Source organism: Oncorhynchus mykiss, chromosome 2 (genome assembly GCF_057628025.1).
Source record: "Oncorhynchus mykiss isolate SJ-2025 chromosome 2, ASM5762802v1, whole genome shotgun sequence".
NCBI lineage: Eukaryota > Metazoa > Chordata > Actinopteri > Salmoniformes > Salmonidae > Oncorhynchus > Oncorhynchus mykiss.
In genome coordinates, this window is record NC_143023.1 from 41,930,001 (window position 1) to 41,957,577 (window position 27,577).

Here is a 27,577-nt window from a genome sequence, read left to right on the forward strand (position 1 = left end):
ACTCAAAGCTGATAGACATACCCAAGACGACTCAAAGCTGTAATCGCTGCAAAAAAAAGCCTTCTACAATGTATTGACTCAGTGCCGTGAATACTTATGTGAATTAGATATTTCGCAAATTTCCAAAAACATGTTTTCACTTTGTCATTATGTCTCAAGGCTTAAAAATCCTTCTTTCACCTGTCTCCTCCCCTTTATCTACACTGATTTTAAGTGGATTTAACAAGGGACATCAATAAGGGATCATAGCTTTTTGTTAAACATATGTTTTAATTTAGGGGGTAAATCAGCTTTAATATTGTGGCTTCTATCAGTAATTCTCTGCATCATTTCCTATCCCCCATGTATTTTTTGGGGTGAATATACAGTACCAGTCAAATGTTTGGACACACCTACTAATTCACAGGTTTTTCTTTATTTTTTAAACTATTTTCTATGTTGTAGAAGAATAGTGAAGACATCAACTATTAAATAACACATGGAATCATGTAGTAACCAAAAGTGTTAAACAAATAAAAATATATTTTAGGCTCTTCAAAGTTGCCTTGATGACAGCTTTGCACTCTTGGCCTTCTCTCAACCAGCTTCACATGGAATGCTTTTCCAACAGTCTTGGAGGAGTTCCCACATATGCTGAGTACTTGTTGGCTGCTTTTCCTTCACTCTGCAGTCCAACTCAAACCATCTCAATTTGGTTGAGGTTGAGTGATTGTGGAGGACAGGTCATCTGATGCAGCACTCCATCACTCTCCTTGGTCAAATAACCCTTACACAGCCTGGAGGTGTGTTAGGTCATTGTCCTGTTGATAAACAAATGATTGTCCCACTTAGCGTAAACCATATGGGATGGCATATCGCTACGGAGTGTGGTAGCTATGCTGGTTAAGTATGCCTTGAATTCTAAATAAGTCACAGACAGTGTCACCAGCTTGTCGCTCCGGTACAGCTTGCTGTGCGGTAGCAGAGTGAACAATTTTTAGGGCCTTCTTCTGACACTGCCTGGAATACTGGTCCTGGATGGCAGGAATCAAATCAAAGTTTGTCACATGCGCTGAATACTTACAGTGAAATGCTTACTTACAGGCTCTAACCAATACTGCAATAAAAGGTATTAGGTGAACAGTAGGTAGGTAAAGAAATAAAACAACAGTAAAAGGACAGGCTATATACAGTAGAGGCTACATACAGACACCGGTTAGTCAGGCTGATTGAGGTACATGCACATATGGTTAAAGTGACTGCATATATGATGAACAGAGAGTAGCAGTAGCGTAAAAGAGGGGTTGGGGTGATGGGTGGGACACAATGCAGATAGCCCGGTTAGCCAATGTGCGGGAGCACTGGTTGGTCGGCCCAACCTTGGCCCCTTGTGATGTACTGGGTCGTACGCACTACTGTCATTGGAATTTCATAATTCCTTTATGTGTACATTAAGTAAACCACTCAGTCTATTTATAAGAATTTGTAAGATGCTTATTTGCATAAAATAGACAGATCAGTCTTATCAAAATTAGATAATAGTATTTATTCTCGGAGCGCACTCCCATGTAAACACGAACAACAGTTTATATACAAAACATGATGTCATAGGTTATAAAATGTCCTTCCTCCTAACGACCAGGACAAAGCAGGTTCAAAAGTTTATTCCAACCTCCTAACTCACACACACTATTATCAATATTAACTTCTGGAGTCTTTACCTTCATCCATCACTATTTAGAAGACAGTTCCAGATAATGGAAAACCCAGGAAAACACTCGCTGCCTCAACTTAGCTCTGGGATGTTTAGATGAGTCGGTTCAACCATAGGTTAACGATCCTTTCTGCTTACTTAAAACCCACAATCCATTTCCTCCCCAACCTAGCTCAAATTGTACTTATTATGTTTAATTACCCCCTGTTTCATGCTACACAATCCCTTCCTTATGAATTAACATTATTAATCAGATATAATAAAACAGAGTAGAGTTTAATTAGTTATAGTTCTATTTAAAATGTAGATATTGTTTAGTCATTATTCATAAAATTCCTAACAACTACCCTCTGTAGTGCCTTGCGGTCGGAGGCCGAGCAGTTGCCATACCAGGCAGTGATGCAACCTGTCAGGATTCTCTTGATGGTGTAGCTGTAAAATCCTTTGAGGATCTGAGGACCCATGCCAAATCTTTTCAGTCTCCTGAGGGGGAATAGGTTTTTTTTGTGTCCTCTTCACGACTATCTTGGTGTGCTTGGACCATTCTAGTTTGTTGTTAATGTGGACGCCAAGGAACTTGAAGCTCAACCTGCTCCACTGCAGCCCCGTCGATGAGAATGGGGGCGTGCTCGGTCCTCCTTTTCCTGTAGTCCACAATCATCTCCTTTGTGTTGATCACGTTGAGGGAGAGGTTGTTGTCCTTGCACCACACGGTCAGGTCTGACTACCTCCCTATGACATTTTGGCCAATGCATTAAAAATAAAAAACACAACTTTTATTTACATACATATTCAGACCTTTTGCTACCTGACTCGAAATTGAGCTTGGGTGCATCCTGTTTCCATTGATCATCCTTGATTGGAGTAAATACAATTGATTGGACATGATTTAGAAAGGCACACACCTGTCTATATAAAGGTCCCACAGTTGACAGTGCATGTTTGAGCAAAAACCAAGCCATGAGGTCGAAGGAATTGTCAAAGACAGGATTGTGTCGAGGCACAGATCTGGGGAAGGGTACCCGAAAAATGTCTGCGGCATTGAAGGTCCCCAAGAGGCCTCCATTCTTAAATGGAAGAAGTTTGGAATCGCCAATACTCTTCCTAGAGCTGGCCGGCTCCTTTAGTGGCCCATCCAGAGCCTGGACTTGAACCCAATCGAACATCTCTGGAGAGATCTGAAAATAGCTGTGCAGCGACACTCCCCATCCAACCTGACAAAGCTTGAGAGGATCTGCAGAGAAGAATGGGATAAACTCTTCAAATGCAAGTGTGCCAAGCTTGTATTGTCATACCCAAGAAGACTCGAGGCTGTAATCTCTGCCAAAGGTGCTTCAACAAAGTACTGAGTGAAGGGGGGTCTGAATACTTATGGAAATGTGATCTGTTTTTTATGGGGTGATATGTTTTTTTTGTGTAGTATTTTGTGTAGATTGAGAACAAACAATTTAATCAAGTTTAGAATAAAGCTGTAGGGTAACAAAATGTGGAAAAAGTCAATGGGTCTGAATACTTTGAATGCACTGTATGGCTTTGGGGATGGGGTGGAAAGAGTGGTAGTGTGACCTCTGACCTCTTTCAGGGATAATCTGTTGAACGCACATGGCGGGCGGCGCCCGGGAAAACCACTGGCAGGGCTCAGAATACTGGACGTAGGCTGTGGAGGGGGGTTGCTCACTGAGGTAAAAATGTATTTTTTTGTGTGTATGAATGAGATAGATATGCAGTCTCATGCTGCTGTGGACAACTGACTCCTATCCCCATACACCTGCTTGGAAATTCCATTTTTTTTTTTAAATTGCAAGCTATCAAATCAGATTTAGCTTCACTTTGAATGTAGCCTGTACAGTACAATTCTGCTTGTGATGCAAACCTTTTCCTTGCTCTACCAGTTGCTAATAATGTTTGAAATGTCAAATACATTCATATTTCTTCTCAATTTCACTGGTCAGAGTTTGGTGGAAAAGGACAGTTGGTCGTTTGTGTTTGATAAATCAACTTGACAGAGCTTGAATAATTTTTAAAAGAATGGGGAAATATTGTACAATCCCGGTATGCAAATATGCTGAAGACTTACACAAAAACACTCTCAGCTGTAATCGCTGCCAAAGGTGATGCTAACATGTATTGACTCAGGGGGTTGAATACTTATTTAATCAAGACATATTAGTGTTTTACTTAAATTCTACAATTTAAAATGTTTTTCTTTGGCCTTGATATAGGGATCATTGACAAAATTTGACAATTAAATATATTTTAATCCCACTTTGTAACATAACAAAATGTGTAAAAATTCAAGGGGTGTGAATACTTTCTGAAGTCTCTATTTATAAACTCACTTTCTCCCAGCCCTTGGGTAGACTGGGGGCAGATGTACTAGGCATTGACCCGGTGGCAGACAGTATTGGGACAGCGGAGGTACATGCGTGGCATGATCCAGACCTGCGTGGCAATGTGCGCTACCGTGCCATCACTCTGGAGGAGCTCTCTGAAAAGGGGGGGCAGGGAGCGGGGCAGTTTGATGCAGTGGTGGCCTCGGAGGTGGTGGAACATCTGGCTGACCTGGAAACCTTCACACTCTGCTGCAACCAGGTGCTCAAGGTGGGTCATGTGACTCGTCTCACATTCCACACACTCATGACTGTTCTCTCTGAGAGAACAGTCGCTTCATTGAGTTATCCGTGGTGTTTGGGTGTGCGTGATTTGTACTATCGACTATCTTTTGGGTTGACCTCTTTATCGGTCCAATGGCCAGATGCCTCCAATCTCCTGGGTCAGTGTGTTGGAGGACAAATTAGTTGAAAGAGCACAGATCTTCCTAATCTCCTCTAATACCATTGCATCCAGATTCTCACTCTTTCTGGCCCAAATCTCTCAGCTGCTCTTTTAACACTGACCATCATAAATTATAATTTGTTCTGTACAATGTCATGTTTTAAAATAGCTTCATTGGTTGAGATGTGAACCAGCTCTCATCTCTCCATGTTAGTTGTGTGTACAGTCTCTGATGTGTTATAGATGAAGCATTCAAAGCCTGTCCCCTTTACCTGATCTTTCAGTAGTTGTTTTTTCTTCTATTGCATTATCTATCAAACCTGTGTTGCTGCCTCTCAATTGACAATAATAGAGCCATCCGAAGCAACACACATCTGTTGGATCACATTCATTAGTGTACACAACAAAAACATTTTGCAACGGAAAAGGAAAATGAGCATTTCTTATTGGACCAGGTACCAGTCTAGGTAGTCTCTCCTGGTGCCAAGTGAACGCAGCCCTGGGTTGTAACGGTCTCCCTCCTGTGTGCAGCCAGGAGGCTCCCTCTTCATCACCACCATCAACAAGACCCAGCTGTCGTACGCCCTGGCCATCGTGGCAGCAGAGGAGGTGCTACGCATCGTGCCCAGCGGGACCCATGACTGGGACAAGTTTGTCAGCCCCATGGAGCTGGAGCGCCTGCTAGAGTCCAGTGAGTCTGCCTGCTCTTCATTCACATGCTGCTACTTCTCTTCCTCACTCTCCTCTTAGCTCTTTCTACTGTACCTTTTGGTATTTTACTATTGTGCTGGTGCTGCTTTTTGAAGGCATACTGGTGTCTATGTTTGGCTGTCTCGTTCTTTCATTCTCACTTTCCAATAGGAGGTTGTGTGTGTGTGTGTGTGTGTGTGTGTGTGACCCTCTGTCTCTCGCTCTCTTTCTCATCCATTCTCGCTTTCTGTCTTTTCAATTGTCCCATTTTCTTCTTTCTCTATCCCTCTCTATTTCTCTCTGACCTATTCCTCTCGATCTCTACTCCGGCCCAGATGGTTTCCATGTGGAGTCTATCCGAGGGATGCTGTATAACCCTCTGTCAGGGGCCTGGAGCTGGACAGAGAGCACCAGCATCAACTACGCCCTGCACGCGGTCAAACTCGAGGAGGAACCGAACCTTGACGAGGAGGACCCCGAAGACCCCACCGTGATAGTGGCCCAAGCTAAGGCCAGACGCTGGTACAACTGACTTGACCGTGGGAGAGAGTTGTCATAAGTGGTCAGCTGCAACACAGATTCTCTGATCTCTGAAGGGAAAGGCAATGGACCTGAAAAACACAAAGCATTTGAGAAAGTTATAGTTCAGTGCTTGATACAAATACATAGTGTTTTCTTTCAGCCAGGCCATGATTATTCTGTGAGTTCACAGCATAATGAGTCCCTCTGAATTGCGTGAACTGTTTAAGCTTTCAAGGCTTGTCATTACAATGTCATCTGTTATGGTAGAAGTGTTCATCACCATGATTGACATCTCAGGTCTCTGATTTACTATTGAGCAGGATGTTTTCTTCAAATACAGTCACAATGTCTTCATCAAAATCCATTGTATGGATATTGTTTGTCTTGACATGCTTATTATATCCTCCATTAGGAAATGAAATGGTTTCCTTTAATATTCTCTGATCTGACGATTATTCCTCTCTAGTGTCATTTCAACAGTGTGAAGATATAGTCCAAATCAGTGATGTGGTGTTTCAGTTGTAAATCCTGTGCTGAAATTCAGGATCTGAGGGCTTTTTATATTAGAAAAGTCTTTAGATTTTCTGTCCACATATTTCCTGCTAATCCCTGAAATATAGGAGGGGGAGATCAGGCTGCTTTCGGCCTTTTCTTGCTCTCTTTCTCTCTACTCTGTAGCCATGGTGATTTTGAGATTATAATTGGCTTCTGGCTGAACTATTACATAAGACCCAAACAAGCCTCCAACTAAAATCATGCTTGCAAGTTATTATTCAAAACAGACACAATCATTGGCTGGATGTTTCAAGAAGTGCAGTCACAGTAGTGTATTTGATCCTCCACAGATGGACTGTGTGTTTCTGTCATATTTTTCCGTTCGCCCTTATATGTAGACAAGGCCCAGGACTATGTGCTGAAATGTAAAAAGGTATATGTTTTTTTTTACCCTCATGACACAAATGTTGTTATTCTAGTCACATGCCCCACTGGCTTCTAACAAATTGCATTTAAAAGCTGCTCATTTTATGTCCAACTTGGATTATGGGTCGATGTAGGCTGTAGAACAGTCCAGGGCTGGTTTTCAGTGGCAAACTTAAACAGAATAAGATTGCTCTGCCATAAATTTAGCAGACCAGGATGAACATGTACAATTTGTCCAATAGACTGTAGTCTACCTCCACTGACGTGAGCGACGCTGGAGTGCACACGCTTGCAGTATGGCTGTGCAGTAAGGATATTGGATGTATAAGCAGGAAGCTATAATAAACGGATTATTGAATACGATTTCAGAACTACAATGAATCTGTTTGAAAAGCATTTATTCTGAGGTGCGATGCTGACCCGAACCGGTTTGGGGAAAGCAGAGCGCATGGATGCAGGCGGCACTGGGTTGGCACCAATCATTTATATATACACTTGATGACTGATTGGCCTCCATCTTGGCACTCTCCCACCGTTGTAAAAAAATATATTTTGGAAGCTATAGAAATCCATTTATTAATGTATACATTACTGTTTGCCTCGTTTATTCTATTACATACACCGTAATGCACTTTTAAATTATATTATATGAGCTGAACATAAACAATAAAAACATTTTCTTCCAAGTATATATATTTTTTTAGAGATTAATGTTACGGTCCCCACTACAACAACAAAATACTTAAATACATGTAATTTAGTTCTTAACATTAAATTGAAATACTGTAGAATTCCATTCATTCCTTTGAAGGACAGTTCCTACTGGGTAGTGCCAATTTGCCTGACCGGTGGCTTCAAAGCCTCTCAATGGCCAATACATAGTATTAGCAATCCAGGGTTTATATACATTGTTGGTTGGCACTAGCTCAAGACTGAGGGGTACCAGTGATGTAACTGACCTTACATTATAGAATTCTTACGAAAGCGCAATCCAGTTTTCAAGCAAAGTTGTTTCGCAATATTAGGTATGGTCCAAACAATCACAACGGAAAGCACATTGGTCGCATGTATTCTCCAAGATGAATGCCTTTTTACACTTCCGAAGTTACTGCAATGTGAGTATAACCGACTTTAGCTAAAGTAGCCAAAAGCATGCACCTGCTATGCAAGCACGTTGTTGTTGAACATGCACCAGTAGTTATAGCACTCGAAGAGTGTGTTGTGCATTTAATAATGGCTAAACACTAAGCCTAAATGTTGCTATGGAGATATTGCAGGACTTAGTGACAATGAATAGTGAAATTGCCCATATAACATTGCTCCAAGAAAACAACACAATTGCTTAAACCATTTAATTGGCATTTCGAAATCAATGAAAATATAATGTATTTTACATATGTCTTTATAATCATGATATAAGGCCTGACCTATTGCCCTATATTAAAGCCTTAGTTTTTAAAAATGATTTCAAATCAAAAACCGCATAAACCCAAACTATCCCCATCAACTTGTGTGGTGGTTTTGTTGTCATGAGGCTCAGATGTTAGGGAGGTACTCACAGTCTGCCACTAGTTTCCATTGGCACAGACAAAGGCTCCGAGGGCTGGCGGAGGATGCCGAGCTGGGGGTGCGGGCTCCATCAGGCCGGAATATGTATATTTCTAATGTTTGGCAGATAGCATATATTAAATAGCATATCGCCATGCAACTGTTGTGACATATTGATGAAGCCGAGAGTGGATTGCGAGAGAACGCAGGCGCCACGCGGCGATTGATAGAGTATGTGGGGGTCTGGTTTCGCCTCGTCCCGACCGTGTGTGGTTGAACTCGGGCGGAATCACAGCCTGCCCTTGGGGATATGTGGCTCCGACGAGCCTCACTCTCTATATGGCTATATCGTCGCAATCCCTTTACAACAGGACTACGGTGGGACCATGTCGGGATTGGGGTCGGATTCCTGGTGGAAGAAAACCATCTATATCACCGGCGGTGCCCTCCTCGCTGCTGCTGCCTACCTATTACACGAGCTGCTCGCCATCAGGTAGGCTACAATGGCAAAAAATATGCTCCAATGATACAATCTGCAAGGGTATTGGTTCACATGATCAAATGTGTGCATTTGTGTGATGCTTAGGCTGTGTTTGCGTAGGCTTAATCTACTATATTCACAATAATGATTAACTTTATAAAATAATTCATACCATCGGGGATGGGCTGAGAGTGTGTTTCCTGGCGGTGCGCACTTGCTGTCACTTTTGAACAGCTGCTCTTGACATCTCTGAAAAACAGAATATTGCTGTCGTTTGTTTACATACATACATCACATTTACATATATTCGCGGAATCATCCCTTCCTGCACTGTAGGCTAGAATGTGCAGCTGTTTGATGATATAGTTCCCCCCCAAGGAGGCAAGGACAGGAGATGCAAAAATATTGGAATGTGGAAAATTACGCGTCAGGTTTTATGCCATATCCTGAGCGTAAATATGAATTTCTCTAGCACTGCAGCAGTGGTGTCAGAATTACTTTTACTAACCTCTCACGTGAGCTATTTTAAGATTTATGTTTAGTGAAAACGGACGTTTGTAGCCTAATGTTGAATGAAATGCGTCTGTTTAATCTTTGAGGAGGAAGATTAATCCAGGCCTATTGTTAACACAATGAATGGCGCTCCTGTCCCCACACAGTCGTATCTCAATCATTTAGGCGTTTTGGGACATTCTGTAACAGTGGCTCCATATAATCTGTCACAGGACTGGCTTTGCATTTCCTAATTTGGAAACATTGCTGAATCACGTCGCATAAACCTACTATTATCATGCTTCTACCATAGAAAACTACATTTTGACTGTAAACCTGCAGCATGTCTGTTCTGTGCCATCCCTTTGAGTAATTCTTCTCAAAGAAACTCCCTGTATCTACCCCTGAATACAATAGTGTTTCGGTCCAGAATTTCCGCACCATAGAAAAATGGACTGCGACGAAGCCTGCGTCGTTTCGATGGTTTCAACACCACAGTTGTGTGGACAGCGACATTTTGTGGGAATGTGAGTTGTTTATAATGTCGTAGACTGTCCTGCGCAAGACCATTGTACCGAAAACCTAGCCTATACATTTGATTAGCCAAAGTAGGCTATCATTTATATACATGCCATATTTATTTCCATAAATTCAAGTCGAATTTCAAGGTGTTACGAAATGGCTGCTGATGTAACTGACTTTGGATGGAGTTCATTCCTGCTCTCTTGGACATATGTAGGCTACAATTCATTACATTAATTTAGGTATGAACTAGAGTAATTGCAGGCAGCATGCCCCTGTACTGTAGGTTATGTTTAATTATTATTAATTATGTCAGTGTCAGTCACCCACCATTAAAAACTGTGGGGTGGAAATGCAAGGACCCTTATCAGATTTTCACAAGCATGATTAACCTCACAGGCCTTTAATTTCAAGGGTAGTAGAGGATTGAAATAGAAGTTCGGACAAATCCTAGAGTTTTCTTTTTCCTGCTGTAGGCCCATTGAATACCATGGAGTCAGTAATATGATGAGGACTTTACCATCTCATTATCTATCTCATTATCTTAAAATTGTGTATTGTATCTGTGTATACTTGTGTGCATGAGTGTTTAGACTGGTGACTTCAATATAGTGAAGGGACTGGTTGTTCTAGGGCCATTCAACAGTAACAGAATTACACTTTGACTTAGATTACACACACACTTCATGGAAGACTTCCCTGCACCAAAAATAAATACCCATTTTGCAGTTGGCCTAGGCCCTGGACTTCTAGAAAAGAAGTCATTTTAAAATGTATGCCAACCAAAAACATTTATTTCGAAGTTTAACAAACCATACAACTCTATGCACAAAGACAACTTTGATCAATTTACACAGAACATTTCACAAAATCACATTTACTGGAAGAACTGTGCAGATGCAAAGTTTTGTAACATAAAAATTCCCCTCAGTTTTTAATGTGACCATGTTTTCCAAAAACGGTTAAATATCTACTCAGAATTAAGATTTTAAAAATTCTGCAGACAGAATGGGGTGTCAGCTATGACATGACACCTTGAGTTAGAATAGTTTTGTTTGTTATTGTACTACAGTTGGTGAAGTGGATTTACAACTGGTAATATAGTTACGGTAACTAAATTACATCATGGGTCCATGATCTGTACTATACAAAAATGGATAATTGTGGATATATATACATGGCCTGATGACTCCTTGCTGTCCCCAGTCCACCTGGCCGTGCTGCTGCTCCAGTTTCAACTGTTCTGCCTGCGGCTGTGGAACCCTAACCTGTTCACCGGAAGTGCTACCTTGTCCCGGACCTGCTGTTTTCAACTCTCTCTCTCTCCGGCTGTCTCTAACTCTGAATGATCGGCTATGAAAAGCCTACTGACATTTACTCCTGAGGTGCTCGCCTGTTGCACCCTCTACAACCACTGTGATTATTATTATTATTATTATTATTATTTGACCCTGCTGGTCATCTATGAACATTTGAACATCTTGGCCATGTACTGTTATAATATCCACCCCGCACAGCCAGAAGAGGACTGGCCACCCCTCAGAGCCTGGTTCCTCTCTAGGTTTCTTCCAAGGTTCTTGCCTTTCTAGGGAGTTGTTCCTAGCCACCGTGCTTCTACATTTGCATTGCTTGCTGTTTGGGGTTTTACGCTGGGTTTCTGTATAGCACTTTGTGACATCAGCTGATGTTATAAGGGCTTCATAAATAAATGGGATTGATAAATTAATATCATATTTTCATGGTGCTGTATCCTGAATAGGTAAACAAATGTAGAAATATGCAATATCCTTCTTTTGCATATTTGGGTATTATTCTACACACTGAATATTATTGTGTTGACCTCCACCCCCAAACAAAATCACATTTGGTTGGTCCGGACCAGGCCAAATCTGAAACCATCATAGACGTCTATGTTTGGATTTTCTAATTTTGTCTGTCATAGTTGAAGTGTACCTATGATGAAAATTACAGGCCTCTCTCATCTTTTTAAGTGGGAGAACTTGCACAATTGCTGGCTGACTAAATACTTGTTTGCCCCACTGTATATATGCCTTAATTTCTCAAAAATATAGAGTCTTCACTTTCATTTGACAAACAATTTCACATGGTTCTATGAACTTCACATGTTGGTGCTCATTGGTCCTTGTATGGAAATTCCATCTGTAACACAGAGCTCAGGGAATTGAAGACTAGTTCCTCTCGCTGCTGTGTCACCATTATATAATAGGCACCAGGTGAGACCCTATCCTCCCAGTGAGATTACTAAGAGCCTGAAACAGAGATGTAACTAATCCTACTCTCTCCTCTCTGATCTCCTCCAATCAGGGCGAGTTATGATATTGTTCTCACAACACAAACTAACCTGGAAATAGCTGTACTTTTGTCACGTAAACGTTGATGACTTTTAAAGTGGCTGCCACAGAGATAAAACAATGGGGCTCCCACCTGTGTACTAGTTTGCTGTTGCATCAGTATAGCACACCTTTTCAGTTGGCCTTTTTTCTCCCCGGGTGTTTTCTAGGAAGGAGCAGGAGTTGGACTCTAAAGATGCCATCATCCTCCACCAGTTCTCCAGGCCAAACACGGGGGTCCCCAGCCTCTCACCATTCTGCCTCAAGATGGAGACCTACCTACGCATGGTGGACCTGCCCTACCAGGTACAATAGCCTGTGTATGATAAAGTAGAACTTGAAAAGTAGAACTGGTTTCCTGCACACAGATGAAGCTTACATTCCTGGACTAAAAAGCACTTTAAATGGAAATTCTCTTTATGCATGTTGTTTTATGTCCAGGGATTAATCTGAGTCTGCGAAACCAGTCCTACATATTCAGAAACAACTAGTGTGTCAATTTCCCAGTGCTGAACCCCATTCTGTTCTCCCCCTTGCAGAACTACTTTGATGGGAAGCTCTCTCCGCAGGGCAAGATGCCATGGATTGAGTATAACTGGCAGCAGGTGTCGGGGTCAGAGTTCATCATTGACTTCCTGGAAGAGAAGCTGGGCGTCAACCTCAACAAGAACCTCAGTCCCCAGGAGAGAGCCGTGTCCCGGGCTGTCACCAAGATGGTGGAGGAACACCTCTACTGGTGACTCAGTCAATTAATATAACCCCTTGTTCTCCACTGCTACATTAGTGACTCCATGTATGTCACAGCCGTTCCCAAATTGCTCCCTACCCTCCCCCTTGGCCCTTAACCCTTGATGTTAGCATGTCTGAAGAGTCTAGATAGGTACACTATATATACAAAAGTATGTGGACACCCCATTCAAATGAGTGGATTCAGGGATTTCAGCCATACCCGTTGCTGACAGGTGTATACAATCAAGCACACCGCCATGCAATCTCCATAGACAACTAGTGGCAATAGAATGGCCTTACTGAAGAGCTCAGTGAATTTCAAAGTGGCACCGTCATAGGACGGTCAGTTCGTCACATTTCTGCCCTGCTAGAGCTGCCCCGGTCAACTGTAAGTGCTGTTATTGTGAAGTGGAAACAACTAGAAGCAACAACGGCACAGCCGCGAAGCGGTAGACCACACAATCTCATAGAACGGGACCACCAAGTACGGAACCACGTAAAAATGGTCTTTCCTCGGTTGCAACACTCCCTACCGAGTTCCAAACTGCCTCTAAAAGCAACGTCAGCACAAGAACTGCTCGTCAGAAGCTTCATGAAAAGGGTTTCCATGGCAGCCACACACAAGCCTAAGAACACCATGCGCAATGCCAAGCGTCGGCAAGGGTGGTGTAAAGCTCGCAGCCATTGGACTCTGAAGCAATAGGAAAGCGTTCTCTAGAGTGATGAATCACCCTAACCCATCTGACAGTCCAACGGACAAATCTGTGTTTGGCGGATGCCAGGAGAATGCTACCTACCCCAATGTATACTGTCAACTTTAAAGTTTGGTGGAGGAGGAATAATGGTCTGGGGCTCTTTTTCATAGTTCGGACTAGACCCCTTAGTTCCAGTGAAGGGAAGTCTTAACGCTACAACACACAATGACAATTTAGACGATTCTGTGCTTCCAACTTTGTCGCAACAGTTTGGGGAAGGTGCTTTTCTGTTTCAGCATGACAATGCCCCCGTGCACAAAGCGAGGTCCATACAAAAACGGTTTGCCGAGATCAGTGTGGAAGAACTTGACTGGCCCTGATCTCAACCCCATCGAACACCTTTGGGAGGAATTAGAATGCTGACTGCGAGCCAGGCCTAATCGCCCAACATCAGTGCCCGACCTCACTAATGCTCTTGTGGCTGAATGGAAGCAAGTCCCCGCAGCAACGTTCCAACATCTAGTGGAAAGCCTTCGCAGAAGAGTGAAGGCTTTTATAGCAGCAAAGTGGGGAACAACTCCACATTAATGCACATGATTTTAGAATGAGAAGTTTGACGAACTTTGGTCATGTAGTGTATAAGCAGTGTAGTGGTAAAGTTCCCACCATATTGCCTCCATCTTCAAGATCTGCAAAGATTGAAGGGTTAGTGCCAAGGGGAGGGTTGGGAATGAATTGGGACCGGCTAAGGTCACTCACTATAGTATTCCCAAGTGGTCATCCACAGCTACATTACGGATTTACTTACAGTAAATGCCTGGGAGTCTACATTATCGGTGAGTCACTGTCGGGCATCTGTCCTGGTGAGGCTTCTGCTGGGAAGTCACTGATACTGCATCCCAAATGGCACCCTATTCCTGATATAGTGCACTTCTTTGTAAGGAATAGGGTGCCATTTTGGACGCAACCTGATCCTTTCCTGGTTGGGGCCCAGGGAGAGGTAGTCTGATGAATGACACATCTAAAAGCATTTGTTTCTGTGCATTAATGTCAAAGAAAAGAGGAGGGAGGGCATACCTGCTCATCAAGCTCTTTTCAGCAATATTTACAGGGTGAGATATCAGTCAGTGGAGGGGGGGGGGGGGGGGGTCATAATATTGCTCTGCAGCTGTAGAGTAAGGGTCATTCATATAACTCTCATTTCCACTACCTTTCTCTCACTCTCTCTTTTCTCTCGGTTTTTCTCCTGTCTTCTTTTTTCCCTTATCACCTCCTTCTCTAGTCTCTCTCCTCTTACCCCCCCCCCCCCCCCCCCTCACAGGCTAGGTTTACTATTGATTACATTATTTATGGCTGTGCAGGACTATTGGGCTGCTTGTTGCTCTGTTTGGCCAGCTGAGGTTAGCAGCATAGGTTACAGCATGCTGAGATCATATACAGCTCTTCAGGCTGGTAAATTATTGATTGAAGTTGCTATGACAACATGGAGAGGAGGGCTGCTCTGTGACAGAGATATGCCTCAGGGCCCAGATTCACAAAACCTTCTTTAGAAGACATTTCTTCTTAACTGCAATTTTTTCCTTAGCTATGGACTTATGAAGAAAGCTAAGCAAAGTTGATATTCCTCAAAGGTTGTTGGAAATTTCTTGCGCTATTCCTTATAGCTAAACCCTCGTCTTAAACTCAGGGCAGTGAGAGAATAAGATCATGAAAGCAATTGAACATGTTTTATTCACACAAACTTCATCTGAAAGTTTCAGTATTGATTATTTTAAACCCAAGAACATGTCTTAGAACAGTAATCTCTGTAGGAAATATGTTAACATGATTGCCATTACTAGCTAGATAGCTAGCTAAATTGGTTGCCTAGCAACAAACAAATTAAGAAGATATTTGAGAAGCTCGCAAGAAAATCATAACATCTAAAGATATTGTTGAGGAATTGCACTTACGAATTATCTTATGAACTATCTTTTTTTTTCTTAAGAAGCTTCTTATGTTTTTGCGTAAGAAGTGTTTTGTGAATCTGGGCCCTGGTATGTGAGATTGTGCTTGTCACAATGTACGTGTACTGTATATTAGATTCAATGTTTGGTTTAGTAAAGATTGTCATTGGTCTTCCATTCCTATTGTGTAGAGCTCAAGTTGTTATAATTAAGGGCACTGTTTAATGGTATTGAAAGCATTTAAATAGTTATTATGATTTGATCTCAGGTCTGTCTGGTTTAGCCTCTGAAGCAAATTTTTCCCTCAGATCCTTTTCTCGACAGCTCAATCTTTTTTTTGACTAGAGAGCTGACTGTTAATTAATTATCACAATACATTCATTACTTTTGTCCTGATAACTGAAGGTGAAAGATGAATTCAGAATGTCTCTGATCTCATTGCCTTGGAGTGTTGGAGCAAGAGATGGTATGGTAAAATAAAAAACAACACATTATACAGTGGCAGCAAAGATGTTTTTTGGAACTAACCCAAGATAGACCACAGCCTGTCGTTTCCAATTGGAACAAATTAGTCTTAGTGGGCAGAACAAGCAAGTAGGGGGTAGATCCAAGCACGAGATACCGAGATCCTGTTGGCGCGTTCTAGCACGTATTTACATATTTTCGTTAAGGAACGCCTACTCTGTAAAGTGCAAGTGTGCAATAACTCAATTTGCACTTGAACTCCTTATAAAAAATGCAATTTTTTAAAACTTTGGCAAAGGGTCAAATCTAAAAAACTTAGTCCACTCTGTTTGTAGTAGATTCTAGTTTTGGGAACAGAAAACTGTAGACCTAAATTGGTTAACGAAAATCATGATAAAGAAAAATATATACCTGTTTCATTTAAGGATCAAAATATTTACAGCTGTACAATATGTATATATATATAATAATTATACATATATACAATTGTGCGCCACCCTATGGGACTCCCAATCACGTCCGGTTGTGATACATCCTGGAATTGAACGAGGGTATATAGTGACGCCTCTAACACTGAGTTGCAGTGCCTTAGACCGCTGCTCCACTCGGGAGCCCAAAAGTTGGGAAGAGATTTTCGATGTAGCGATTCCATTGCACATGGTTTATGAATTGACACGCAAAAGACGACGCCGGATTCAAAACTTAGAATTGTTCAATTTAAATGATTATACAAAATTCTTGCAACCAATAGAATGTTATATATATGGGGGATACCACCTTTGCAGATTTTGCTGCAAGGTGGCAGAGTCATTAGATTATTTATTTTCGTACTGTCCAGATGTAGCTAATCTTTGGTCACAGATCCAGGAATGGCCGAAGAATTGAAACATTTACCTGGAGCTAACTCTCCAGATAGCACTACTGGGTGATTTGAAAAGTCTATCAAATCGATTAATAATATAATAATACTTTGTAAATTAAAAATAAACATTTTTGCTAAATCTGTCTCAACTATGAGAATAGAAAGTTTCATAACTTTGTGAAACATCACAGCCCAGTTGAAAAATATGGCAAATAGAAATCCAATATAGATGGTGTTAAGAGATAGATGGGAGGGGTTGAGTGAAGCTGAAGGGTGGGACTAATAACAAGATAACCAATGTAAAAAAATACTGTGTCTGAAAAATGTGTGTAGGTTCAGAAGTTTTGTTAAACGGCAGTTAAAAAATATATGACAAATAGAAATCAAGCTGGATGGTCTTCAGAAATAGATGGGAGGGGTTGAGGGTAGCAGAAGGAAAGCAAACAAAAGATAACTATTGCAAAATAGTTTGTGTCCATAAAATGTATATAGTATGTTTAAGCTGGAATTAGAAGCCTAAGTGTTCTTGTTCATTAGTTCTCCCCAATTAGGGGAGCGGTGGTTCGATTAGTGGAAAATATATTTTAAAAACATGTGTATATGTATATACAGTACCAGTCAACAGTTTGGACACACCTACTCAATCAAGGGTTTTTCTTACTTGTATTATTTTCTACATTGTAGGATAATAGTGAAGACAACAAAACTATGAAATAACACATATGGAATCATGTAGTAACCCAAAAAGTGTTAAACAAATCAAAACATATTTGAGATTCTTCAAAATAGCCACCCTTTGCCTTGATGACAGCTTTGCACACTCTGTGCTTGACACCATCTATCAAGCATGGTGGAGGCAATGTGATGGTCTGGGGCTGCTTTGGTGGTGGTGGTAACGTGTGTTACTCCAAACTATGCAAGAACTGGTATTCTGTCTATAATGAAGTGGCCAGCACAATCACCGAATCTCAACCCTATTGAGCTGTTGTGGGAGCAGCTTGGCCGTATGGTATGTAAAGAAGTGCCGATCAAGCCAATCCAACTTGTGGGAGGTGCTTCAGGAAGCATGGGGTTAAATCTCTTCAGATTACCTCTACAAATAGACAACTAGAAGTTCAAAGGCCTGCAAGGCTGTAATTGCTGAAAATGGAGGATTCTTTGACAAAGCAAAGGACACAATTATTGTTCAAATGAAAAATCACTATTTATAACCTTTGTCAACGTCTTGACTATATTTCCTATTCATTTTGCAACTCATTTCATGTATGTTTTCATGGAAAACAAGGACATTTCTACGTGACCCCAAACTTTTGAACGGTAATGTGTGTATATATATATATATATATATATATATATATATATATCTGCAATATAAAAGCAGTTATTGAAACCGATGGAGGGTTTTCTCCCTGTTCTGTACTTTCTCTCTGATTCCTGTCTCCCTGCCACCCTGTTTTAATGCCTACTGGGCTGCTAGAGGCCTACAGTGTATATCAGCCAGCCTGGATTCACCTGGTCAGTCTATGTCATGGAAAGAGCAGGTGATTCTAATGTTTTGTACACACAGTGTATGCGTTTCCATATGATTACACTATACTACCACTGGGTTAATAACCTGTATTATGTTTGTGTAACTATACAAGACAATAGCTTACTGCCAGTAGACAAGCTATCTGTGTATTTCTATATAAGACTGTACTATAACCTGTATATTTGTGTTTCTATACAGGACAATAGCCTATTGCCAGTGGGTAGACAACCTGGAGGAGACCCAGAAGATGCTGCCAGTCACTGGTCCTCTCAGTGACATGCTAAAGTGGATCCTCGGCCACCTGAACAGCAGCATGGTGCAAAGGGAGATGTACGGCCATGGCATCGGACGCTTCTCCAAGGAGGAAGTCTACAAGCTGATGGAGAAGGACATGCGCACGCTGGCCGAACTGCTCGGTATGTATGGAGGGGTACAGGGGGGTGGGAGGTTAGCGGTAGACAGAGGGTTAATCCCAAATCAACCCTTAGACACTACCCTTAGGCCTAGGCTCTTGTGTAGATATGAGAGGATCGGACAGGTGTAAGCAATATAGCAACAATTCTACCTGGCTTATCAGAGGGAAGAATGGAACAACAACCATATTACTTAGAGTGATCCAATCCTCTCAAATCTGCACAAGTGCCTAGGTGGTAGGGACTAGGGGATGATTTGGGATTCAGAGAGAGACTAGGGGCAACTGAAGAACAACTGATGACGTGGCCAATTTCTTAATGCTCTCACAGTATTGTCAGAGTGTTGAGGAATTGGCTACTGATGATGGAGATATGAGGAACAAGGGTTAAGGAAGGCTTCCTAATGATCCGGTATCGATTATAACACGGGGTCATTTGAAGTTCACTGTAAGATATACTTTGTCGTGGGGTATGTCCTTTATGCATTTGACCCTCTTCCACTCTAGTGGTGAGATACTGTATGTGCACTGTGCTTCCAACTACAAAATGTGTTTCAAATGTATTTTAGTAGGGAAAAGAGCAGAGAATGTCTATTGATTTTGGCGTAACATCTTTGCAAGGTCATAAACTATAGTGTAATGTGTGCAATCTGAATTTACTTTACCGCTTTGAATATAACTACTATAACGTCAAACTGTTCTCCTGGTTGTCTGGGTGTTTCTCTGTGGGTATGATGGTAGTTGGTGTTGGTTGGTTGGTTGGTGTTGATAGTTGGTGTTGATAGTTTATTTTCTTATTGAATATTTAAAACATACAATATACTTGCAGTGAAGTCGTTCAACAACTACATCACATTAGTCATCTAACAGCCTCCCATTCAGAGCGCCACACAGAAGCAACCAGGGTCAATGCCCAGCTCAAGGGCACGTCGACAGATCTCCCACCAGCCCCCCCCCCCCCACACACACACAGTTCCCCAAGAGCTGCCCCTCAACCATCCAAGTACCCCCCCCCCCCCCCCCCCCCCGAGAAAAAAAGTTAGAAAATAATTCCATTCCCCACCCCCCCCCAATGCACCAACAAAATGAACAAAAGAGGAAAAAAGAGAAAGACAAAGGAAGACAACAATGCAAAAAAACAAAAGACATCAAGGAGAACAAAAATCATAACAGCAAGGCCAACTGAATATGTTTGAGTGCATGTATGGCACTATTTACGTGTGTGTGTCCGTGTATGTGCACATGTGTGCATTTGAATGTGAGTGTGTATATTGCATGTGTACAAACACCTGCACGGCATCAAATAGAAAGGGTGTAGAATGCTTACTTACAGGCCCTAACCAACAGTGCGATTTTTAAGTAAAACGTATGTATTAGGTGAACAATAGATAAGCAAAGAAATAAAAACAACAGTAAAAAGACAGTGAAAAATAACAGTAGCGAGGCTATATACAGGCAGCGGTTAGTCGGGCTAATTGAGGTAGTATGTACATGTAGGTATGGTTAAAATGACTATGCATATATGATAAACAGAGAGCAGCAGTAGCGTAAAAGAGAGGTTGGTGGGTGGTGGGTGGCGGGACACAATGCAGATAGTCCGGGTAGCCAATGTGTGGGTGCACCGGTTAGTCGGGCTAATTGAGGTAGTACAGTGCCTTGCGAAAGTATTCGGCCCCCTTGAACTTTGCGACCTTTTGCCACATTTCAGGCTTCAAACATAAAGATATAAAACTGTATATTTTTGTGAAGAATCAACAACAAGTGGGACACAATCATGAAGTGGAACGACATTTATTGGATATTTCAAACTTTTTTAACAAATCAAAAACTGAAAAATTGGGCGTGCAAAATTATTCAGCCCCCTTAAGTTAATACTTTGTAGCGCCACCTTTTGCTGCGATTACAGCTGTAAGTCGCTTGGGGTATGTCTCTATCAGTTTTGCACATCGAGAGACTGAAATGTTTTCCCATTCCTCCTTGCAAAACAGCTCGAGCTCAGTGAGGTTGGATGGAGAGCATTTATGAACAGCAGTTTTCAGTTCTTTCCACAGATTCTTGATTGGATTCAGGTCAGGACTTTGACTTGGCCATTCTAACACCTGGATATGTTTATTTTTGAACCATTCCATTGTAGATTTTGCTTTATGTTTTGGATCATTGTCTTGTTGGAAGACAAATCTCCGTCCCAGTCTCAGGTCTTTTGCAGACTCCATCAGCTTTTCTTCCAGAATGGTCCTGTATTTGGCTCCATCCATCTTCCCATCAATTTTAACCATCTTCCCTGTCCCTGCTGAAGAAAAGCAGGCCCAAACCATGATGCTGCCACCACCATGTTTGACAGTGGGGATGGTGTGTTCAGCTGTGTTGCTTTTACGCCAAACATAACGTTTTGCATTGTTGCCAAAAAGTTCAATTTTGGTTTCATCTGACCAGAGCACCTTCTTCCACAGAGAGGTTTTATATCTTTATGTTTGAAGCCTGAAATGTGGCAAAAGGTCGCAAAGTTCAAGGGGGCCGAATACTTTCGCAAGGCACTGTATGTATATGAATGTATAGTTAAAGTGACTATGCATATATGATATACACTGTAAACTTTTTACACTGTAAAAACACTGCCCCTCAGTGTTATTCAAACATACTTTTTGTTATGTTTTATTTTAACTTAATTTTACTTTTCTCTTTGACCGTCATTCTATCCCTCGCCCAGCAACTCCACTCCTACTTGTCTCCAATTCCACATCCCAACCCTCAGCTTCCCTCAGCCCATCCCACCTATCTCTGCTGGCCACCTTCTTCAGATTTCTATGCACCATATACTATTTTGCAATCTGTATGGCACAGCTGTCAACATCCTGGTTCTCAAATGAAACTGGTATACTTTCCTATTTATGCTATTTGTATTCCTCCGCCAGTTTTGATCCTTTATATTGGGCAGACAGACCAGTTCCCTACCTCCTCCCGCTGCCACCTGCTTCTTCCATTTTTGGGGTAATGCTGTAATCAATTGGTTGTAATCTTGAATTGAGCCTGCTCGGCCTCCGACCGCAAGGCACTACAAAGGGTAGTGCGTACGGCCCAGTACATCACTGGAGCCAAGCTTCCTGCCATCCAGGACCTCTATAGCAGGCGGTGTCAGAGGAAGGCCCTAAGAATTGTCAAAGACTCCAGCCACCCTAGTCATAGACTGTTCTCTCTGCTACCGCACGGCAGGAGGTACCGGAGCACCAAGTCTAGGTCCAAGAGTATTTTAAACAGCCCTACCTGCATGTACATAATTATCTTAATTACCTCTACACCGGTGCCCCCGCACATTGACACGTTGACTCTGTACCGGTACCCCCTGAATATAGCCCCGCTATTGCTCTTTAAATATTTGTTTTTCTTAAACTTTTTTGTTGTTGGTATTTTCTTAAACTGCATCTTTGGTTAATACGGGCTTGTAAGTAAGCATTTCACTGTAAGGTCTACTACACCTGTTGTATTCGGCGAGTGTGACAAATACAATTGGATTTGATATGGGATGTGATGTAGTGAGAGTATGTATGATGTCTGGATAAGAGTAAGACTATAATGTGTTATGTCCAAATAAATAATAACCCAGCCAATTTGCATGGTTGAGTGTCTGTGTGTAACATGAAGTGAGAATAGCATTAATATTCAGGATGATACGTGTAATCCCTATCCTATCACCATCATAGTTGCATCATAACTACCTTTTTACATAATTGTCATTGAATAACACATCCCAGCATTTCCACTGCAATTGACATTTCACATGATCATGAAAGAGACCTTTGTTACAGGAATTAAATTCCTACATGTTTTAATACCCAATTAAAATTAAACACTCTGTCAATTCCTAAGAATTTGTAAGGCTCTTATTTGCATAAAATGGACAGAGACCAGTCTCAAAAACAATCAGCAGTGTTTATTCTCGAGAGTACTGAACATGATACAGTTTACCACAGGTTATAAACTGAAAATGATGTCATTAGTTTTCAAACTGTCCCGTCTCTTCTTCACCCTGGTACAAAGGCTGTATAGTTCTCAAGCCGTCCCACATCGTCTCTCCTAATTTAGATAATTTATGACCCGAGCCAAGGTCTATCTGTGTAGATAAGCCTTCTAGCCAGTCTGGCGATAAGTTCATTCATTTCTACCATGGTACAGACAGTCATTGTTCTAATTCTTGATTATATTTACACACATTATATTCAGTACTAGGATTAAAAGAAAATTCATACATCTATACAGCAACATAATAGTATTCTGATTAGTCAGTCCTGATTGAAATGTATACATAATTAGTCATTATTGATTAAAAAAATCCCTTAACATATCCACCCTATGATTAAATATTATACATCCAATCACACATCTAGTTTTATTAAAATATTAAAAAGCATACTTCTATTTTTATAATTAATATTTCTTGTTATCAAAATATCACCTAAACGTAATCCAATTCTTGCATTCACACTGACTGTTTTTAGGCCAACATCAGAATCATAACTCTTCTCATCAGAATTTTCGTTACAATCTTCATCGAAACAAGAAACAACCTAACATCTCTAAATATCAAAATGCTCTAATCAAAAACACAAGTTCCTTGCATATGAAGAACCCGGATTCATTCATCTATTTAGGTTTGAGGCATGTATCCATCATTTCACTGGTCAGATCTTGGAATCAGTCCATATCGCACCATCTGTTTTCTCATTGATTTCTCCAGAGTCCTGGAAATGAGATCTCATAGACAGGGAATTAGACAATAGCCACAAAACTAAAACAGTTACACAGATGAAGGTAACCCATAATACAGTGATCATAACATTTTTCAATTTTCCAAACATACTATCAATCCAATTAGTCAAAGAAAGATCCACCCCAGAGTTTTCTGCCAAACCGTGAGCCAGGGTGGTCAAACCAGCTGAGGCTTCGGTCACTGATTCGTCCGGAGCTGTGCCATCGAGAAACAAACCATCTACACCCGCTCTCACCCTTTCCAGCCAACAAACATATCCAAGATGAATTATATTCTGCCAATTCATTCATTACATCTCAATACATCTCAATATAATTGATCCAGTTCACATTCTTATTTGAGTGTGGACCACTAGAAAATACTTAACTCTAATCCTGCTATGATCTGATTTCTTGCTTTGAACTCATCTGGTATCCCCCGTAGAACCCCAATGTTATCAACATATACTCTCTCATCAAAAGACCCAGATGGAGTACTTATTTTCTCCCGTTTGGCCAACTTCATGTCTTGGTGTTGAATGAGTGTGAAAGGCATTCCCAAATGTACAAGGGAGAATATTCCTGTCCAATCTGCCGGTAAAACCTGGCCCTAACATCATTACCCCACACAATCTCCAGATGTCAGCCCTGGCCCATTTTACCTTATTGAAATCCCCAGAGTTCAACCAACCTGTCAAATTAGACATGGTCTCGTCAGTGGTAATATTCTCTGTCCAATTGCAGGTACTAACTTCCCCTACATTTTTCCCAAGAGTACTGTACCGGGCCAAACAGTAATAATCTCCTCTGGTCACTGTAAAGGGAGGAAGTCTTGATTTAAGGGGAACCTGTGGATATAAATAGTGCAAATCAATGCAACTGTCATTATCTGGCATTCCTGCTTTCGTGAACAGCTTTACCATACTGGTCTAACCTCCTCTACCCGGAACCGTACTAGGGTGTCGACCAAAAACGGGTCATATCCAACATACCATAACCCTAGATCCTCTTTCATTACTTTTTAAAGGGTAAGGCGTATCTTTAAGGCGTATCTCTCTCCGGATTACAGTCAAAAACTCTCACCTTCACTATACTCCACCTCCTTCCATTTATTTTTTTATTTTGTATTTTTTATTTCACCTTTATTTAACCAGGTAGGCTAGTTGAGAACAAGTTCTCATTTGCAACTGCAACCTGGCCAAGATAAAGCATAGCAGTGTGAACAGACAACACAGAGTTACACAAGGAGTAAACAATTAACAAGTCAATAACACAGTAGTGGGTGAGTGGATTCATATAGCCCACTCTCTCCAGATGAGCTATGACCTGTGTCCACGACCAACATGGGGACCTGCACCGATATATACCATAATGGCTCAGAGTCCTAGACTGCCATGTAGTTAGAGACCCCATTTGGTCTACATAAAACTCCATTGAGAGATCCTTCCCAACCTCTACTCTAACTTCCTGTCTACCCAGATCTAGGGATCTCTTATCCTTGTTTGGAATAAAATCCTCATTGTCTAAACCATGCGTCAATTACCACTCTCCGCATACTCAGGTGGGACGTGCTGTATCAGGAATATGGCACCCACGATAAGACAGCTCAGACGAACAGCCCTCCGATGAAGCCCCACCCTTTTCCCAGAAAACATATCACCAGCAAGAAGCCAAAACACACCTTCACTTCTATGAACGCTCACAGCTGGGGAAAAGTCGGGTATAAGGGAATCTTCAGTAGGAGTTTGACCCTCCCTTACCCTAAAAGGTTGTGGTTCCCCTCCTACCTCTGTGATTCTTCGACAGTGTCAGTGTGTCCTACCCTCCCACAATGTGTGATACGCACCCCGGGAGCTCTTTCGGCTATCCTCACCGCGAAGGCAGTCACCAGGAGTACTTGGTATGGCCCCGCCCCACCGTGCTGCTTCCCGTTTATTCTCCTCGGGGACTGGGTTGAGTGAATCACCTTATCCTGTAGTTCACCTGTAGTGCATAATTCCTGGACATACAGGCTTGGTTAACAAACAGTTTCTCATATGTTCTATCTGATTATATCTTTAACTTCTATGCCTACTTGTTAGCTAAATTCTTTTTAATTAATAGTTTATTATCCAATAGGCCACTAAGTGTCCTATCCTAGACCACAAACTTACCCACCCCCCTTTTGATGCCTGGCTCTGCCCAGGTAACAACCTTATCTACCCTAAATAATACCTTAGGTAAGATTAGTAAATTATCCTTATGTTCTGACATTATCATGTATGTCCAATTCTCCCTTTGCCGTCCATTCATTTTTATCCTGTACCAATTCTCTGTCAAGTGTTTCATCTACTTTTAAGAGGTATCTGTGTTCATTTCCTCTCTGCTCTGTAACAACTGTGTTGCTTCCAAATTTTAACTAAATGTCTCACTGTGGCTTTATCTAAACTCATGGATTGTTTTAGAAAAACATGTCTATGGTGGCAATTTCTAAAGTCCTTATATAGGTTAATTAAGGTTCTCGATCCTATCCCTAATCCTGAATCTCCACAGATGTCATATATCCCTGTTAAACTTTAATACTACTTCAATAAAAATATTCTAAATGTTTAATTAAAGCCAAAACGAATGCTAAACATATCCTATCTCTTTCCTGTGTTAATGAAATCTCTCCTTCGGGAATCCTGTTACGGTGCGTGAATGAGGACCCAAAAGCGAATTAACTTAAACAGAGCTTCTTTAATTACCAAACATAGGTAGGCTCAGACGGACCGGCAGATTCCGACAGGACAAGACAAGGTTACAGCAAACATGACGACAGTCTGGTTCAGGCATGAAACACAACAAACAAGAATCCGACAAAGACAGGAGCAGAAACAGAGAGAGATATAGGGACCTAATCAGAGGGAAAAAGGGAACAGGTGGGAAAAGGGGTGACGAGGTGGTTAGGAGGAGACAAGGCACAGCTGGGGGAAAGAGGGGGAGAAAAGGTAACCTAACAACGACCAGCAGAGGGAGACAGGGTGAAGGGAAAGGACAGAGACAAGACACAACATGACAGTACATGACAGTACCCCCCCACTCACCGAGCGCCTCCTGGCGCACTCGAGGAGGAAACCTGGCGGCAACGGAGGAAATCCTCGATCAGCGCACGGTCCAGCACGTCCCGAGAGGGAACCCAACTCCTCTCCTCAGGACCGTACCCCTCCCAATCTACGAGGTACTGGTGACCACGGCCCCGAGGACGCATGTCCAAAATTCTACGGACCCTGTAGATGGGTGCGCCCTCGACAAGGATGGGGGGGGGGGGGGGGGGGAAGACGAGCGGGGGCGCGAAGGACGGGCTTGATGCAGGAGACATGGAAGACCGGGTGGACGCGACGAAGGTATCGCGGAAGAAGAAGTCGAACTGCGACAGGATTAATGACCCGAGAAATACGGAACGGACCAATGAACCGCGGGGTCAACTTGCGAGAAGCCGTCTTAAGGGGAAGGTTCTGAGTGGAGAGCCAAACTCTCTGACCGCGACAATATCTAGGACTCTTAGTTCTACGCTTATTAGCAGCCCTCACAGTCTGCGTCCTATAACGGCAAAGTGCAGACCTGACCCTCTTCCAGGTGCGCTCGCAACGTTGGACAAAAGCCTGAGCGGAGGGGACGCTGGACTCGGCGAACTGAGATGAGAACAGCGGAGGCTGGTACCCGAGGCTACTCTGAAAAGGAGATAGCCCGGTCGCAGACGAAGGAAGCGAGTTGTGGGCGTATTCTGCCCAGGGGAGCTGTTCTGACCAAGACGCAGGGTTGCGAAAAGAAAGACTGCGTAAGATGCGACCAATAGTCTGATTGGCCCGTTCTGCTTGACCGTTAGACTGGGGGTGAAAGCCGGAAGAGAGACTGACGGAAGCCCCAATCAAACGGCAAAACTCCCTCCAAAATTGAGACGTGAATTGCGGACCTCTGTCCGAAACGACGTCTGACGGAAGGCCATGAATTCTGAAAACATTCTCGATGATGATTTGTGCCGTCTCTTTAGCAGAAGGAAGCTTAGCAAGGGGAATGAAATGAGCCGCCTTAGAGAACTTATCGACAACCGTAAGAATAACAGTCTTCCCCGCTGACGAAGGCAGTCCGGTGACAAAATCTAAGGCGATGTGAGACCACGGTCGAGAGGGAATAGGAAGCGGCCTGAGACGGCCGGCAGGAGGAAAGTTACCGGACTT

The 27,577-nt window shown here is 42.2% G+C and overlaps 2 protein-coding genes across 9 annotated transcripts in view; both read left to right on the top strand.

The window, feature by feature from the left end:
• LOC110490015 (ubiquinone biosynthesis O-methyltransferase, mitochondrial) overlaps window positions 1-6,964 on the top strand; it is a 23,987-nt gene extending 17,023 nt beyond the window's left edge. For 5 of the 8 annotated variants that reach the window (XM_036948835.2, XM_036948827.2, XM_090199932.1 and 2 more), the window contains 4 exons: window positions 3,276-3,375; window positions 4,043-4,294; window positions 5,000-5,159; window positions 5,494-6,964. In XM_036948835.2, the coding sequence (XP_036804730.2) occupies window positions 3,276-3,375; window positions 4,043-4,294; window positions 5,000-5,159; window positions 5,494-5,690 (709 nt within the window). In that variant the 3' untranslated portion in view covers window positions 5,691-6,964. Of the gene's footprint in view, window positions 1-3,275; window positions 3,376-4,042; window positions 4,295-4,923; window positions 5,160-5,493 lie in introns of all 8 variants that reach the window. The other 3 variants (XR_016486660.1, XR_016486658.1, XR_016486659.1) reach the window with 1 other exon arrangement.
• Window positions 6,965-8,113: 1,149 nt separating this feature from the next.
• Window positions 8,114-27,577, top strand: part of LOC110490022 (failed axon connections homolog) — a 31,023-nt gene continuing 11,559 nt past the window's right edge. The window contains exons 1-4 of the mRNA XM_021563109.3: window positions 8,114-8,642; window positions 12,166-12,301; window positions 12,535-12,731; window positions 18,422-18,639. Coding sequence (XP_021418784.2) covers window positions 8,383-8,642; window positions 12,166-12,301; window positions 12,535-12,731; window positions 18,422-18,639 — 811 coding nt within the window. The 5' untranslated portion in view covers window positions 8,114-8,382. The remainder of the gene's footprint in view (window positions 8,643-12,165; window positions 12,302-12,534; window positions 12,732-18,421; window positions 18,640-27,577) is intronic.